The following is a 16,684-nucleotide window of genomic DNA, read 5'->3' on the forward strand; positions in this document are numbered from 1 at the left end:
ATGTATGTGTATGTTAGGGGTATGCAGAAACATGAGTCAATGGAAACTGATACTGGGGGCCACTGCATGAACATATAGCCACATTACCTATAAGTAGAAAGGGGTTTTTATTGAAAGATATGCAGGTGGGCAGGGTGCCCTGAAGGTGAATGGAAGCCAAAAGTAAGATTCAGCACTAGTATAGGTCAGGCGCACACAATTTAAGATCCTTGGGTAATCGATTCTTAAGTCTGATTTCCTGTCTAGTGATTTTTTTAGTAATATTAGTCCCAATGTTAGTTTAACTACCTTCTTAACGTTGTTATTGTGTGTCTAATTTGCCAAATAAAATCTGGTTTTGATTTTAAGCCAGTCTGAAATGAAGTGAGTTTTGAAAATGTTAGATAGGGGAGTTTCTAACAGGGGACTGGAGGGAGACAGGAGCTTCAGTGTATGCTCAGGTCTGGAAGAGACCACATTCAGTTTCCTTGAATCATGTCAAACAATGGCTGGTGAGAACCAACCAACCAGAAAACCATTGACCAAAGATAATTCCCATGACGGTTGTGATGCATTTGGAGTTGCCCAGTGATGATTTATTATATGCAGGGGCGGCAGGTCTGTATAATTTTTGGTGGTGCCCAGAACCCGCCCCTGCCCAAACTCCGCCCCCCATCTGCCCAAGGCTCTGGGAGGGAGTTTGGGTGGGGGAGGAGGTCTAGGGTGCAGGCCCTAGGCTAGGGCAGGGGGGTGCAGGTTCTGGGAGGGAGTTTGGGGATGGGAGGGGGTGCAGAGGTGAGGGGTGTGGGCTGGGGTATGGCTGCAGATGAGGGTTTTGGGGTGTGAGAGGGGCTCAGGGTGAGAGTAGGAGTGTGGGGAGTGAGGGCTCTGGGGCTGGGGGGCTTGGGGTGTTAGAGAGTCTCAGGGCTGGGGCAGAGGGTTGGAGTGCAGGGAGATGAGGGCTCTGACTGGGACTGGGGATAAGGTGTTGGGGTGCGGGGGGGATGAGGGCTCTGTCTGGAACGAGATGAGCGGTTGTGGTGTTGGAGAGGCTCAGGGCTAAGTTATGGGATGGGTTAAAAAGGATTACAAGGGAGAATGGGAATGGAAAGAACTTGCAGCCAGAGGGAACAGGGGATAGACTGGAGAATAGCACCGTCACCAGGAAAAGGCAGGTCTATGTGATTGGGGACTCTTTACTGAGAAGAATAGATAGGCCTGTAACCAGAGCTGATCCAGAAAATAGGAGGGTGTGCTGTCTTCCAGGTGCTAAGATACAGGATGTAGACCTGAGGTTGAAAAGGATTCTAAAGGGAGCGGGAAAGAATCCCCTAATTATCCTTCATGTGGGAACAAATGATATGGCTAGATTCTCGCTGGAAAGTATTAAGGGAGACTATGCTAGGCTGGGGAGGACGCTTAAGGAAATTGAGGCTCAGGTGATCTTTAGTGGGATTCTGCCTGTTCCTAGAGAAGGGCAACAAAGGTGTGACAAGATTATGACTATCAACAGATGGCTTAGGCAGTGGTGCTATAAGGAGGGCTTTGGGATGTATGGCCACTGGGAGGCATTCATGGACAGAGGACAGTTCTCTTGGGATGGACTTCATCTGAGTAGGGAAGGAAATAGACTTCTAGGATGGAGGCTGGCACAACTGATTAAGAGAGCTTTAAACTAGGAATTTGGGGGAGATGGTTGGGAGATGTCCAGGTAATCTCCACGCCAGAATTTAGCATTGAGTGGAAAGAAAATGAAGTAAGAGTGGATACAGCTGTAGGTAGGAGGAAGGGCAGTGTAGATACAAGTCTAATAGGTTATACTGGCTGTAGAATGACCGTGCCTAATAGGGTACAGAATGTGAGTGAGGCCAAACAGCAAAAATTAAGATGTTTGTACACTAATGCGAGGAGCCTAGGTAACAAAATGGAGGAACTAGAGTTACTGGTGCAGGAAGTGAAACCAGATATTATAGGTATAACAGAAACCTGGTGGAATAGTAGTCATGACTGGGCTACAGGTATTGAAGGGCATGTGCTGTTTAGGAAAGACCGAAATAAAGGTAAAGGTGGTGGAGTAGCACTGTATATTGATGATGAGATAGAATGTAAAGAAATAAGAAGCGATGAAATGGATATGACTGAGTCCGTCTGGGCAAAAATTAAATTGGGGAAGAAAACTATTAGAGCCTCCCCTGGGATAGTGCTTGGGGTGTGCTATAGACCGCCGGGATCTAATCTGGATATTGATAGAGTCCTTTTTAATGTTTTTAATAAAGTAAATACTAATGGAAACTATGTGATCATGGGCGACTAACTTCCCAGATATAGACTGGAGAACGAGTGCTAGTAATAATAATAGGGCTCAGATTTTCTTAGATGTGATAGCTGATGGATTCCTTCAGCAAGTAGTTGCTGAACCGACTAGAGGGGATGCCATTTTAGATTTGGTCTTGGTGAGTAATGAGGACCTCATAGAAGAAATGGTTGTAGGGGATAATCTTGGCTCAAGTGATCATGAGCTAATTCAGTTCAAACTGAACGGAAGGATTAATAAAAATAAATCTGTAGCTAGGGTTTTTGATTTTAAAAGGGCTGACTTTCAAAAATTAAGAAAATTAGTTAGGGAAGTGGATTGGACTGAAGAATTTATGGATCTAAAGGTAGAGGAGGCCTGGGATTATTTTAAATCAAAGCTGCAGAAGCTATCGGAAGCCTGCATCCCAAGAAAGAGGAAAAAATTCATAGGCAGGAGTTGTAGACCAAGCTGGATGAGCAAGCATCTTAGAGAGGTAATTAAGAAAAAGCAGAAAGCATATAGGGAGTGGAAGAAGGGAGGGATCAGCAAGGAAAGCTACCTTATTGAGGTCAGAACATGTAGGGATAAAGTGAGACAGGCTAAAAGTCAAGTAGAGTTGGACCTTGCAAAGGGAATTAAAACCAATAGTAAAAGGTTCTATAGTCATATAAATAGGAAGAAAACAAAGAAAGAAGAAGTGGGACCGCTAAAAACTGAGGATGGAGTGGAGGTCAAGGATAATCTAGGCATGGCCCAATATCTAAACAAATACTTTGCCTCAGTCTTTAATAAGACTAAAGAGGATCTTAGGGATAATGGTAGCATGACAAATGGGAATGAGGATATGGAGGTAGGCATTACCATATTTGAGGTAGAAGCGAAACTCAAACAGCTTAATGGGACTAAATCGGGGGGCCCAGATAATCTTCATCCAAGAATATTAAAAGAATTGGCACAAGAAATTGCAAGCCCATTAGCAAGAATTTTTAATGAATCTGTAAACTCAGGGGTTGTACCGTATGATTGGAGAATTGCTAACATAGTTCCTATTTTTAAGAAAGGGAAAAAAGGTGATCTGGGTAACTATAGGCCTGTTAGTTTGACATCTGTAGTATGCAAGGTCTTGGAAACAATTTTGAAGGAGAAGGTAGTTAAGGACATTGAAGTCAATGGTAAATGGGACAAAATACAACATGGTTTTACAAAAGGTAGATCGTGCCAAACCAACCTGATCTCCTTCTTTGAGAAAGTAACAGATTTTTTAGACAAAGGAAACGCAGTGGATCTAATTTACTTAGATTTTAGTAAGGCGTTTGATACCGTGCCACATGGGGAATTATTAGTTAAATTGGATAAGATGGGCATCAATAGGAAAATTAAAAGGTGGATAAGGAATTGGTTAAAGGGGAGACTACAACGGGTCCTACTGAAAGGTGAACTGTCAAGCTGGAGGGAGGTTACTAGTGGAGTTCCTCAAGGATTGGTTTTGGGACCAATCTTATTTAATCTTTTTATTACTGACCTGGGCACAAAAAGTGGGAGTGTGCTAATAAAGTTTGCAGATGATACAAAGCTGAGAGGTATTGCTAATTTAGAGAAGGACAGGGATACCCTACAGGAGGATCTGGATGACCTTGTAAACTGGAGTAATAGGAATAGGATGAAATTTAATAGTGAGAAGTGTAGGGTCATGCATTTAGGGATTAATAACAAGAATTTTAGTTATAAGCTAGGGACGCATCAATTAGAAGTAACGGAGGAGGAAAAGGACCTTGGAGTATTGGTTGATCATAGGATGACTATGAGCTGCCAATGTGATATGGCTGTGAAAAAAGCTAATGTGGTCTTGGGATGCATCAGGAGAGGTATTTCCAGTAGGGATAAGGAGGTTTTAGTACCGTTATACAAGGCACTGGTGAGACCTCACCTGGAATACTGTGTGCAGTTCTGGTCTCCCATGTTTAAGAAGGATGAATTCAAACTGGAACAGGTACAGAGAAGGGCTACTAGGATGATCCGAGGAATGGAAAACTTGTCTTATGAAAGGAGACTCAGGGAGCTTGGCTTGTTTAGCCTAACTAAAAGAAGGTTGAGGGGAGATATGATTGCTCTCTATAAATATATCAGAGGGATAAATACCAGAGAGGGAGAGGAATTATCTAAACTCAGTACCAATGTGGACACAAGAACAAATGGATATAAACTGGCCACTAGGAAATTTAGATTAGAAATTAGACGAAGGTTTCTAACCATCAGAGGAGTGAAGTTTTGGAATAGCCTTCCGAGGGAAGCAGTGGGGGCAAAAGATCTATCTGGCTTTAAGATTAAACTCGATAAGTTTATGGAAGAGATGGTATGATGGGATAACATGGTTTTGGTAATTAAATATTCATGGTAAATAGGCCCAATGGCCTATGATGGGTTATTAGATGGGGTAAGATCCGAGTTACCCGGGAAAGAATTTTCTGTAGTATCTGGCTGATAAATCTTGCCCATATGCTCAGGGTTTAGCTGATCGCCATATTTGGGGTCGGGAAGGAATTTTCCTCCAGGGCAGATTGGAAGGCCCTGGAGGTTTTTCGCCTTCCTCTGTAGCATGGGGCACGGGTCACTTGCTGGAGGATTCTCTGCTCCTTGAAGTCTTTAAACTATGATTTGAGGACTTCAATAGCACAGATATAGGTGTGAGGTTTTTTTTGTAGGAGTGGTGGGTGAAATTCTGTGGCCTGCGTTGTGCAGGAGGTCAGAGTAGATGATCATAATGGTCCCTTCTGACCTAAATATCTATGAATCTATGAATCTTAGGCAGGGGGTTGGAGTGCAGGGGGATGAGGGCTCTGGCTGGGACTGGCGATAAGTGTTTGGGGAGCTGGAGGGGCTCAGGGCTAGGGTAGAGGGTTGAGGGTGCGGTGGGGGGGTGAAAGCTCTGGCTGGGGCAGGGCTGGGGATGAGTTTGGCGTGCAGGCAGGCTGCTCCAGGACAGGGGCCAGAGAGGAGGACCCCCCCCAGCCCTTTCCCTGCTGGCAGCAGCGAGCTCTGGGGGAGGAGCCCCCCTTTCTCGCCCCCCCCCCCAACAGCACACTCACTCCCACCACTGTCACTGCATGTGCTCCTAGGGCCTCTCTCAGGTCCAGGAATCTCCCTCGCTTCCCCCATGGTGGGTGCCAGGGGGTGCTGCGTGCACCTCCTCCCCTGCTGTTGCCCTTGGCTGTAGCCTCACTGGGGGTGGGGGATGGGGCTGCCTCCTTGCCCAGCATGGGGCAGGAGCGGTGACTGCAGGCGGAGGGTCCCTCTGGAAAAGAAAGGGTCTGAGGTGGAAGGGCAGGCTCAGAGTCAGTCTGCCGTGGCAAGCGATGGGGGGCACTAGGACCCTGCGGCAGCAGTTGCTGCAGGGAGGCAGCATGCAGCTGCACTGAAGAGGCAGGAACACTGGTGCGTGGGGGCAGCAAGGGGAGGCTCGGGGACACTCGTAGGAGGCGTGGGGTGGCAGCAGGTGGGCCGGGGTGGGGGGGACGACACCCAGCCCCAAATATTGGTGAAGCTGGGCCCCTAGGCTCTGAATATTGCTGGTGCCAAGGCACCACAGGCCCATATAACTTGCCGCCTATGATTATATGAATGCTGTATGTTCGCCTGGTTACTGGATGTTTATTGCGTGAAGGCTGTCTGGAATACAGGCAGGAAAGAGGGGATGGCTCTAGGTAGAAACCTATCAACTGACACGGAAGAGTCACTGACGGACTATGTCAGAATCACTGGGTCTAAAAACTGTTTGAAAAAGGGATACATTAATGTGAACTAGGTACCTTTTAGTTCACACCAGCAGTGTCCATGGGGTAATTAGCAGTGCAGTGTAGATGAGCCATTAGGGGGGTGTTTGAAGAAGTTAGGACTACTATTAGGGGATGGTATGCCTTTAGGTAGGGTAGACATGCTATGTGGACTCTATTTTTATAATCCTTTTTCTCTAATACATTTGTTCTCCAACTAAAATAAACACTTTGGTTAAGGAAGGCTGTCTGATTACTGTATGCCACTGGTCACTGACTCCCAAATGGAAGAATTGTAGGTATTCAAATTCAGTTGGACCTGCTGGGTGAGCACAGTTGCTACAAGGGGGAACTGTAAGCCAGAGTCTGGTTGAAGAATAGAACTGCAAAATTCCACCTTGAGATAGGTAAAGGCATGAGGCCTGACACCTGAGAGGGTACACTCAAACCAGGAAGGGGTCACAGAGATGCCATTAGCCTTCTAGCTGACAACAGTGTTATTTCTTAAATTTTTCCTTGCTATTTTTTAAGTGTAAATCTTGATCTATCAGGACTTCTATGGGCTTTTTTTCCTCCTGTGATAGAAACTAGACAAGGCTTTAAAAAAAAAAAAAATTGGTTTAGACCATCCGTTTGGGGGGGGCGGGTTGAAACCAAACTACTTACCTAAATCTTTTCCGAAGCCAGATTGTTTGAATCCACCAAATGGTGCTGCCACATCAGTTTTGTTATATGTGTTAATGAAAACTGTTCCTGCTTCTAGATTTTCACTAACGTACAGAGCTTTGCTTAGGTCTCTTGTGAAAACCCCTGAAGCTAAGCCATATTCTGTGTTGTTTGCACGTTTTAACACTCCATCGACATCCCTATAATAATAGTAATAAAAAAAAAATCATTCGGCTTCATTGACAGTAAGTGAAACATAACAGAAACCCTGACGTAACAACCAACCTCCCTCTAGCTGCAGTGCAGCAACTTCTTCCCACACCCTTTTTCTTTCTAATCTCCATTTAGCTGTTTTGAAAACATAACTATGAAGTACTAGTCTACTGTTAGTCAGTCAGAAATATGAAAAAATTCACAGCATTGTTTCTAATTTATACCGTTTGTAAATTAGACTGCAGAATGCTTAAGGTTTATACCAAAAAACCTCAGACAAAATATTGTATTATACGTGTCAGCTTTGTGCAGCTCCAGTGGAATTCAGGGAATGAAGAAGTGCAAAAACGTCTACAAAGCAGAACTCTGCAGCATAACATTAATTTTTGCTAAAATTAGCCTTAACTCCCATTATGTTGGGGAATAAATTCTTAAAAACCCAAAGACTTCCATGTAACAAATAAACCTTTTCATGCCATTTTCACTGTGCTCGTTTCTATTTGTACCTTATCCCTAAACGGCTTTAAATATCCTAAGTTGTTTCCAAAAATTCAATACATTTTATCATAGGCGCTGACTTTTCCTTTTCCCTGGGGGTGCTCCACCCCACTCTGCCCCAGGCCCTACCCCCAAGCCCTGCCTTCACTCCACCTCTTCCCACCCCTGCTCCACCCCCTCCCCGGAAGCCCTGCCCTCGCTCCGCCCCCACCCATAAGGGCTCCCTTGCTCCACCTTTTCCTGCCCCCACTCCGCTCCACCCACCCGCCCCTCGCTGGTCTCCGCCCTCCCCCAGCTGGCAAACAGCTGTGGCCAGTGAGTGATGAGCACCCACTATTTTTTTTTCCCCCGTGAGTGCTCCAGCCTCAGAACAACCATAGAGTCGGCATCTAATTAGCTTGATTTAACAGCCTTTTAACGTGGCAGTTCATAGATTGAGAGTGTGTTCTATTTAGTCAAAAGCTTAATACTGTTATTTTCAAACTAGAAAAATTAAGGCCCCTGGAAATAATTCCATTAAGTTTATACAGTGTTCCCCCCCTGCTCCCCCCACCCGGCTGAAGCTCACCCCAGTAAATTTCATTCCAGATCACTAAGGCTACGTCTGCACTACGCAGCACTGGCGGCAGCACGTAGCATATATGTAGCAACATGCCACAGTGAAAAGCGGGCTGTGTCCACACTGTGGGAGAGAGGAGGCAGCTCCTTGCTGCAGGAGCCTTTCACTGTGGTTAGGAAAGGCTCTGACGGGGGCAGGGCACGGGCAAACCCCCCTGCTAGAGTCTTTCCCTGCTGCTGGAGTCTTTTTCTGTGACAGGGAATGGCTCCAGCAGTGGGGAGACAGTGGGACACTACACTGCTAAAACAGCAGTGCAGACAGGGAGATGTGGCTTGGGGTGAGTAGAAAACTATGTAGGGCGTGTACTTGAGTACATACCCATACCCTTAAGACGTGGCTTTACTCGCCTAAAGCATGCCTCACAGTCTACGCTGCTATTTATACCGGTGCTAGGTGGCTACCCATGTATGTACTCTACATGCCACTGAAAAAAGCATACAGTGTAGACATACTCTAGTAAACTGGTCCACAAACTAAACACAGGGATTGTCTCACCCCTTACTGGAATGTACCCACTTCTGGAACAAAATACAGTCGTAGTTAAACAGCACACAGTAATGTGACACAACAAACAGTTTGTAACAAAGAAGACTAACTGAGCCACCAGAATCTGCAGGGGGAGCTGAGATACCGTAGGAAGAACATAAGTTTTGTAGCTTGGTTAGGACACTGCATTTAACTACCCTTACTTTGCAAAAAGTGCCACTGGCTATTTAATCTCATGTAAAAGATGATGCCACCAGCAATGTAGTGTCCCTTACCACCCTGCTGTAGCTTTGGTTCTATGGCAACTGAGAAGAGCAGTCTGCACTAAATGCTATCTTTTACACCTATCTGTTCCTTAGAGGCAGAGGTGAAAGTAAGCCGGTACGGTCTGGTATGGTGTACCAGCAAGAGCCAGTACGCCGTGCCAGACCGGACCAGCTTCCCCAGGCTGCCACTTTAAAGGGCCCAGGGCTCCCCGCAGCGGCCAGAGCCCTGGGCCCTTTAAAGCGCCGCCGGAGCCCTGCCGCCGCTACTCGAGGGGCTCTGGCAGCGGGGCTCGGGGAGCACTTTAAAGGCCCCGGGGTTCCCCGCAGTGGCCAGAACCCCATGCCCTTTAAAGTGCTCCCCGAGCCCCACTGCCGGAGCCCCGGGGTGGCGGCGGCAGGGCTCTGGCAGTGATTTAAAGGGCCCGGAGCTCCGCTGCGGTAGCTGGAGCCCAGGGCCCTTTAAATCGCCCTGATCCCTGGGGCTCCCAGCCGCCTCTGCAGCTGGCAGCTCTGGGAGTGATTTAAAGGCCCTGGGGCTCCCAGCCACAGTCGGTGCCCTGGGGCCTTTAAATCTTGATTTAAAGAGCCCGGGTATTTAAAGGCCCCGCCTCTTCCGGTCGAGGCCACACCCCCTGCTCAGGACTCCAGCGTACCGGTAAGTCCTTTTAAGTTACTTTCACCCCTGCTTAGAGGATTCCTATCCGCACAATGTCTCAGCGTGACCTTATGAGATTTGGCAGGATCACAGCACAAGGTGAAAGTGATGAAGTAAAACAAAATGCTATTATTTAAAATAGAACAGAACGTACCCATTCTTAAACTTTGAAATTACCATAATAGGACCAAAGGATTCTTCCTGGGCAAGGTACATATGGTCTTCAACATCTGTAAATACAGTGGGTTCCATGAAGAAACCTAAACAGAGGACACAGATAGGGCATCATTTGCATGCAAGTAGAATATTTTTTTAGTTTGTATTCTCTCCTTCTCTACCTACACAGTACCACACTCTGTTTTCCGTATTCTGAGCTAAGTATTGTATAAGCCTAAGCAGCAGATGTAAATATCCACTCTAAATTTTCTTTAGACAAAGAAAACCAGTATGTACAGACACTTTCACACCAGAAGTTCTATTTTGCTAGAGGTACAGGCCAGGTGTACAGAAGGAAAGGTTTGCTGTTACAGATATATCAGCAAACTCTCCTAGTCAAGATTCAGTTTGTACCAGCAAAAAAGTGCTTTTGCTGGAATAAGTTATGCCATTCCCTGAACAAAATAAGCTATGTTGGCAAAAGTAATTTTTAATCAGTATAACTGTATCTACACTAGGGCTTTTGCCACTATAAAACTATCGCCAAAAAAATATCACCAAAAACCCCCATCCCTCACCGATGTTACTATGCTGGCAAAAGTTTTTAGTGTAGACCTGACCTAAGTCTCAATTTAGTTTCTGGTGTGTCAGCTGCACAACTTCTATTAATGCTATATGGGAGCTGTGCCATGAAAGTCATATGCATCAAGTGAGGACTATTCCCCTTAGTCTCTATATGAAAGCCAGTACTAGCAAAGAAATATTGTACAACAGGCTGAGTTTCTCCTTACATGTAAATATTTGAAGAGTTCTTCAGTATGAGCCATCTCTGTCTTCCAGGTCTTTATGCCAAGTGATTTTCTCCAGGACAATGACACCCTACTTTATTTAGGTATACTTCATAGAGTCCTCTACCTTGGTGGCAGTGGGAAAGATACCATGTAGCTGTCCTTCAGCTCATGTTGTACTGTATTTCCGTGAGTTTATTCCTCTTTGTGCTACACAACAGAGGGAACCATGTGGGCTTTTATTTAAAAATGTAAAAATTCAAAACATCTCCAGGTAGTATTTTACCTGGTCTACATACTTGTCTTCCTCCGTACACTAATGTCGCTCCTTCTTTCACTCCAATTTCACAATATTCCAGCAGCTTTTCCAGATGAGCCTTGTGATTCTGTGGACCGTGATCTGTTGCTCTATCGAGCGGGTCACCAATTTTCATCTTTTTGATTTCTTCCACCTACAGGATACCCAATTAAAATGAAAAATTACATAGTATGACACACTGGCCAATTTTTTTTAAGTGACTAGTGACTATAGTACTTCAGTGTTGGGGTGCCCAAGTTTAAGACCCCTTGAAGGGATCCAATTTTCAGAAGGAGTACTTAACACTTTCTGAAAAGCAGGCTCTTTTAAGCTGTTTCAAGTTGGGCACCCAAAATCACTAGTCACTTTTGAAAATCTTGACCATTGTTTTTAGTTATTCATTTTTAAGTTTCTTCTGCTACTGTGTCTGGCTTTGAAAATGTCATTGTTTACTCAAGTTAACACTGTGTGGTAAACAAGATACTGAAGTTATTTCCTAGTCTAAATAGCAATAAATAACTGAGTTTTCACACAGCAGTGTTGAATTTTTAATGGTGAACATTAGATACTCTTGTATGATCCCTGCTATACTTCCAGTCTTACCATATTTTTTTCCCATATTCACAGTGGTCTTAAGTCTCATGGATACAAATTTGGCATTTTTGCTTACCCAAATGTAGAGAGACAGTTGATAGGATAACGTCTCTTTATAAGTGTGTCACTTCTCACTACATTTCTTGGGCAAGTGTCTCCCATTTGCACACCCTTTTCGTTGCTTCATGATAGGAATCATGATTTCCCAGCGTCAGCAGCGATTGAAAGTTTAAATAACTTGCATGATACATAAACTTGTGTGTGTGTGTATAAAATGACTTGATCTTTGCTTTACATTGTTACTGCAGAATTTATTTTGACCATGAGCCCTTTAAATATCTTACCACTCTCCTAACAAATTCATCGTGAACTGATTCTTCCACAAACAGTCTGCCAGCTGCAATGCAGTTTTCTCCCTTGTTGAAATATACTGCTCCCATGCCCTGTGTCAGAAGAAAACACTATACTGATACTTGGTTTTATTAATTTCCCACTCCAGCTATTCCCTGGGGCTACATTCTTTTTTTTCTCCTATGTCTGGATCCATCCATGTATAGAACTCTTCTTTAAAAGGGTAATATCAGCATAAAACTCATTGAAGAAATAAAAATGTTTTCTTACCTCTGGGGTAAATCCTACCCTTCTTTCCTCTACCTTCTCAACATAAACACGTGCATGAACAGAGATGGCCCTGGATGCAGTGGAGCTGCTGTGTGTGGAGGCAGGATTTAGGGAGGTGCACACTGCCCTGCACACTGTTGAGTGAAGCTCCATAGAGACACTGTGCAGCATCATGGAAAAGGAGTTTGGAAGCAAGGCTGATGAATACACAACTCTGCTGATCCACTCCCCTTATGGAGGGCTATGAGGGCAGTCACAGCATGTGACCCAGTGGAGAAATGTGTTCCCATCCTGTCAAATGCACAAGGAACCTCCCCTACATCAAGCCTATGGACTCAGGCCTCATGGAGGAGGGACAATTTGCCCCTGTTACTAACTAGTGACCATCAGAAAACTTTAAAAGAAAACGTGTTTTTTTAATGGGAAAAAATACTTTCATGAAAAAATTTGTTTCCATTCTCTGAATGGCTCTCGCACTATCTCAGATGATCAAACCATAAAGAGATTTTCAAAATTCAATTTGCTTTTCATAGTGCATGCTGTTCTCCTCCCCTCCCCCCCATTTAACTCTTCCTGGACAATAAAAAATGGATTGGAGAGTCAGCTTCACTGTTTTGTATTTCATGCAATAGCACAAAGTTGTTTGAGTTCAATGGGGCTCTATCTAGGTACGGGGGTTCACAATAGCAGACCTAACTGTAGGATTAGGGCCTAAACTAACTATATCATGCCGCAACTAAGTCTTTTTGTAATGAGTGATGTAGTATATGCTACGGTTACATTGGAAATAGATCCCTTCAATAGGAAATAGGATCTTATAATCTACTAATTTTCCTCTATGCATATATTTTTACAAATTTTAGAAGACAGATGTTAAGGTTGGATGGAAAGTATAGGTTACGCATGTGGGTGATAGTGAGTCAGTAAGGATTACATGGCAGTGCGGAACTGGCTGAATCTCGACTTAATTTCCAGACTTTTTTTTAGCATTTGGAGGGGTTTTAAGAGTCAATTTTTTGTAAAATAAATTTTTTTGCAGTGTTAACATGACTCCATGGAAACACACTTTCCACCTTTACTCTTTTTTAATTTTTTTTTTTTTTGAGAACATCCATGTCTTTTTGAATAAGCCCCGAAAGTTTAAACTGTGTTGGCATACAGCCTAGAGAAGGGGAGCCCTGCTTCAACATACTGTATGAGGCTTAAAGTGTGGCTATCCTCTTGCGTGTTTTAGCAAGCCTTGAGGAGGGGTGCATGCGAGAAAGGGAATTAGAACATTGCTTCTTAATAAGATGCACTTACAAGGTTTTGAACATGTTTTACTTTGAAGTAACCTTACCATTCTCACAGCTTTGTCAAGTTCACAGTCCTCAAAAATGATCAGTGGGGATTTACCACCAAGTTCAAGGGAGACTTTCTTCAGATTACTGACTGCACAGCTATGGAAAGTTGTAAATAATTACTGTATATACTCGATCATAAGCCTGTTCGTTTATAAGCCGACCCCCCCCAAGATGGATAAGTAAAAACGGCAAATTTTATGACCCATTCATAAGCCAACCCTATAATTCAGGGGTCGGCAAACTTTGGCTCCCAGGCCATCAGGATAAGCCGTTGGTGGGCTGAGACGGTTTGTTTACCTCAAGCATCCGCAGGCACAGAGGTAAACCTAAGTAAACAAAGTGTCCTGGCCTGCCAGTGGCTTATCTTAATGGGCTGGGACAGCAACTGGTGGGGAAATATTTTTTGAGGGGGGGAGAAACTGGGGGTCAGGGAAGTAACCCCTGTGACCACCTCCCACATGACCCCATCCCTAACTCGGGACCTCCCCACATGACCCTTCTCCATGTAACCCCATTCCGCCCCACCCCAGCCCGGGACCCCCACACTCTCCCCATCCCATCCCTTCCCACCTTAGGTGGGGTGGGCCAGGGGAGGATGTCTCTGGCCTGGCCCTAGCTGCTCCGGCAGGCCAGGCAGCACGGCCACAGCCTGCCAGCCCTGGAGCTGTAGCTGCTTCAGAGGCTTAGGGGAGAGCAGCGTGGCCAGAAGAGGAGAGACTCTGGCCCCACCTCTTCCCTTCTGGCTCTGCTGGCTGTGTTGTAGGGGGAGGGGGCTGTGTCCCACCACTCCCCCCTCTCTATACCCGTTCATAAGCTGACCCCCCTTCTCTGATGCTTCCTTTTTTTACTAAAAAAATTCTGTTTATGAACGAGTATATACGGTGTGTAAAATTAACATTCAGACATCTTTTAGTAATGAAATTATTTTCCCTAAGATCAACTGGTGAAAATGTATAGCATATATCTATTTTTGTTTTTGGACAGTTGGACTTAATAGCAAATGATATTTCCACCTTTTAATGAAGACAAATGACTAAATATATTCCCATCCACAGTCTTCATGTCATTTTAATGTTACGTGCAAGATGTAGTTTGCACATCAATGCAGTAAACAAACATTGATTGATCTACAGTTTAAAAAAAGATCTAACACATCTTCTGAATATAATGAATACAATACCTCTTCATGATCTGTTTACCAATAAGAGTTGAACCAGTAAATCCAAGTTTGCGGATATCTGGGTGCTCAGACAAGTGCTGTCCCACTAAACCACCTGCATTATCATGCGATATGGGAAACAACTAATTGAAAAATGTACATACAATTCTTAACATTCTAATAGTCCAGTAGGCCTGTCAGGTTAAATAGCATCTAATTTAAAAAAGAAGTATCCTTACTTATGTTAATAGTAACACCTCAGATTAATAAAACTAAAACCACAACGGCACAAATCCCTCTCTTCACCAATGGAGTTGAGAACTTCATCTCTGATACTTGGACTGCTGAGAGAATAACCCAGTTTATATTTTAAACTCAGATCAGCTGACATATGTACCGTTTCATTAAATCAGCCCCACAGTTATCTTGGGGCTTGTCTTCACTAGGAAATCTTATGTCTAAACATGATTGTGAGGAGGTGAATTAGCTGATGTAATGTTAAATTGTCTCCACCGACTAATCTGTCACACTTAGCTAACTAGATTTCTCACAATCTTATTGAAATAATATTTCCTATTGGCAACAAGCTTTGGAGAATAAGAGGAGTCCTATAATCAACAGCATTATGTTTCTCTGTATTATAAACGGTTCTTTGAAGATTTATGTATTTTTTGTTTGAATTAGGAATGTGTAGATGAGGGGTAAACAGCCCTGGCTAGCACTACAGTCATTCCCCATTCAGCTCAGAGAGTACATGTGCAATGATGGATCAGTTTTGTAATGTGAACAAAGATCCACTAAGGAGGAGGAGAAGTCCACTCCGCACAGTTTTCACCTGACTGGTCTGCGGAGGTGAAAAGCTAGATCACCAACAACTTCACCTCACCTCAGTCCTTTACTTAACTGTTCTCAAGTACAGTTCATACCGAACTATATTTTGTACAGAAAAATAATTAGGTCAATGCTTTACCTGAACCAGGCAGAATATTTATAACGCCTTTGGGAAATCCTGCTTTAGCTGAGAGCTCTGCAAACTTTAAGGCAGTCAAAGGAGTCACCTAAGCATGTACACAATAGTCAGATTAGGTCTGCTATTTTAGTTAAATATATCGTGAAGTATTTAATGTGCAATATGTTTTAGCCTATTGCAATATGAATCTTACATTAGTTCATATTTTTACAAAGCTGACAAAGTGACATTCCCTTAGAAAAAGGAGTGCATTTTGTTCACGTCCAAGATTAATTATATTCTGAGTACACATGCATCTCACAGTGCAACCTCCTCTCCCCCTCTTCCCTAACCATAGCTCCACACAGCAAAGACATCAACAGACAAACAGAAAGATTTAATGTATTCTCTAATTTGAGAGTGCCAAGAGTTCTAGTGAAGACAATGAGTGCCTTGTGTCAGTGTGGGAATAGCTACTGCTTTACATGTTTTTTTACAGCATGCAACAGGTCAGTCAATGGATGGAGTGAATGGAAGCTTTGCCTGAGTAGGGACTGGAGGATGACACCCATAATTTGCATTTTCCCTTTTGATTTTACCTGTGCTGGTTTGAGAACTAACGTGTTGCCTGCAGCCAAGCATGCTGCACTCTTCCATGCAAGCATCATCAGTGGGTAATTCCAGGGGATAACAATTGCACAGACTCTTAAGATTGGGAAAAATATGAAAAAAGTTACATTTTCATAACAGATTTTGAAAGGATTTTCTATTTGTCAAAGTTAAAACTAGTCTGCAGTCATTAAGAAGAAGACAACAGCCTTACCCTATGGGTTCCTTCTTAGTGAATGTTAGGTTATGGTTTGGGCGTGCTTGGCTAATCGGGATTGTAGACCCCTAAAAGAAAGACAACAGATTTAAAGAGTATATATCTAGAAAGGAAAACTAAAATGCACCAATTATCTAACCATGTTTGTTTCAGAAAAATCACTGCCATCATGGAAGGCTTCACAGCCAGATTTGTTCTGTTAATGGGATGCCAGAGAGAGAAAGATGCTGGAATATTGCTGCTGTATAACCTTCTACCAAGAATAGGAGGTACATCTCCTCTATAGCACTTCACATTCTCAACCAGCTTATCTGGCATCACGAGTTAGACTCTAAATCCCTTTTTCCCCCAATAGGAAGCATAATATGCTCCTATCATGTTTCCAGGAAGACTCTTACTAGGTAAAACTCTAATTCTGTCACCCACAATTTTGAATGCCTCATTTCCCTGTGTTAAAGTTGTTCTTCTGGGCTGTACAAGCAAAAGGCAGTACCAGTAAAGA

General features: G+C 43.8%; 1 protein-coding gene across 1 annotated transcript in view; it reads right to left on the minus strand.

The window, feature by feature from the left end:
- ALDH1L2 (aldehyde dehydrogenase 1 family member L2) overlaps positions 1-16,684 on the minus strand; it is a 50,581-nt gene that overhangs the window by 2,727 nt on the left and 31,170 nt on the right. Inside the window, exons 14-22 of the mRNA XM_074940896.1 lie at positions 16,180-16,250; positions 15,956-16,061; positions 15,378-15,465; positions 14,429-14,522; positions 13,245-13,344; positions 11,629-11,727; positions 10,679-10,844; positions 9,603-9,708; positions 6,712-6,911 (exon numbers count right to left, since the gene is read on the minus strand). Of these exons, the coding sequence (XP_074796997.1) occupies positions 6,712-6,911; positions 9,603-9,708; positions 10,679-10,844; positions 11,629-11,727; positions 13,245-13,344; positions 14,429-14,522; positions 15,378-15,465; positions 15,956-16,061; positions 16,180-16,250 (1,030 nt within the window). The remainder of the gene's footprint in view (positions 1-6,711; positions 6,912-9,602; positions 9,709-10,678; positions 10,845-11,628; positions 11,728-13,244; positions 13,345-14,428; positions 14,523-15,377; positions 15,466-15,955; positions 16,062-16,179; positions 16,251-16,684) is intronic.

The sequence above is a fragment of the Natator depressus genome, chromosome 1, assembly GCF_965152275.1.
Source record: "Natator depressus isolate rNatDep1 chromosome 1, rNatDep2.hap1, whole genome shotgun sequence".
Lineage (NCBI taxonomy): Eukaryota > Metazoa > Chordata > Testudines > Cheloniidae > Natator > Natator depressus.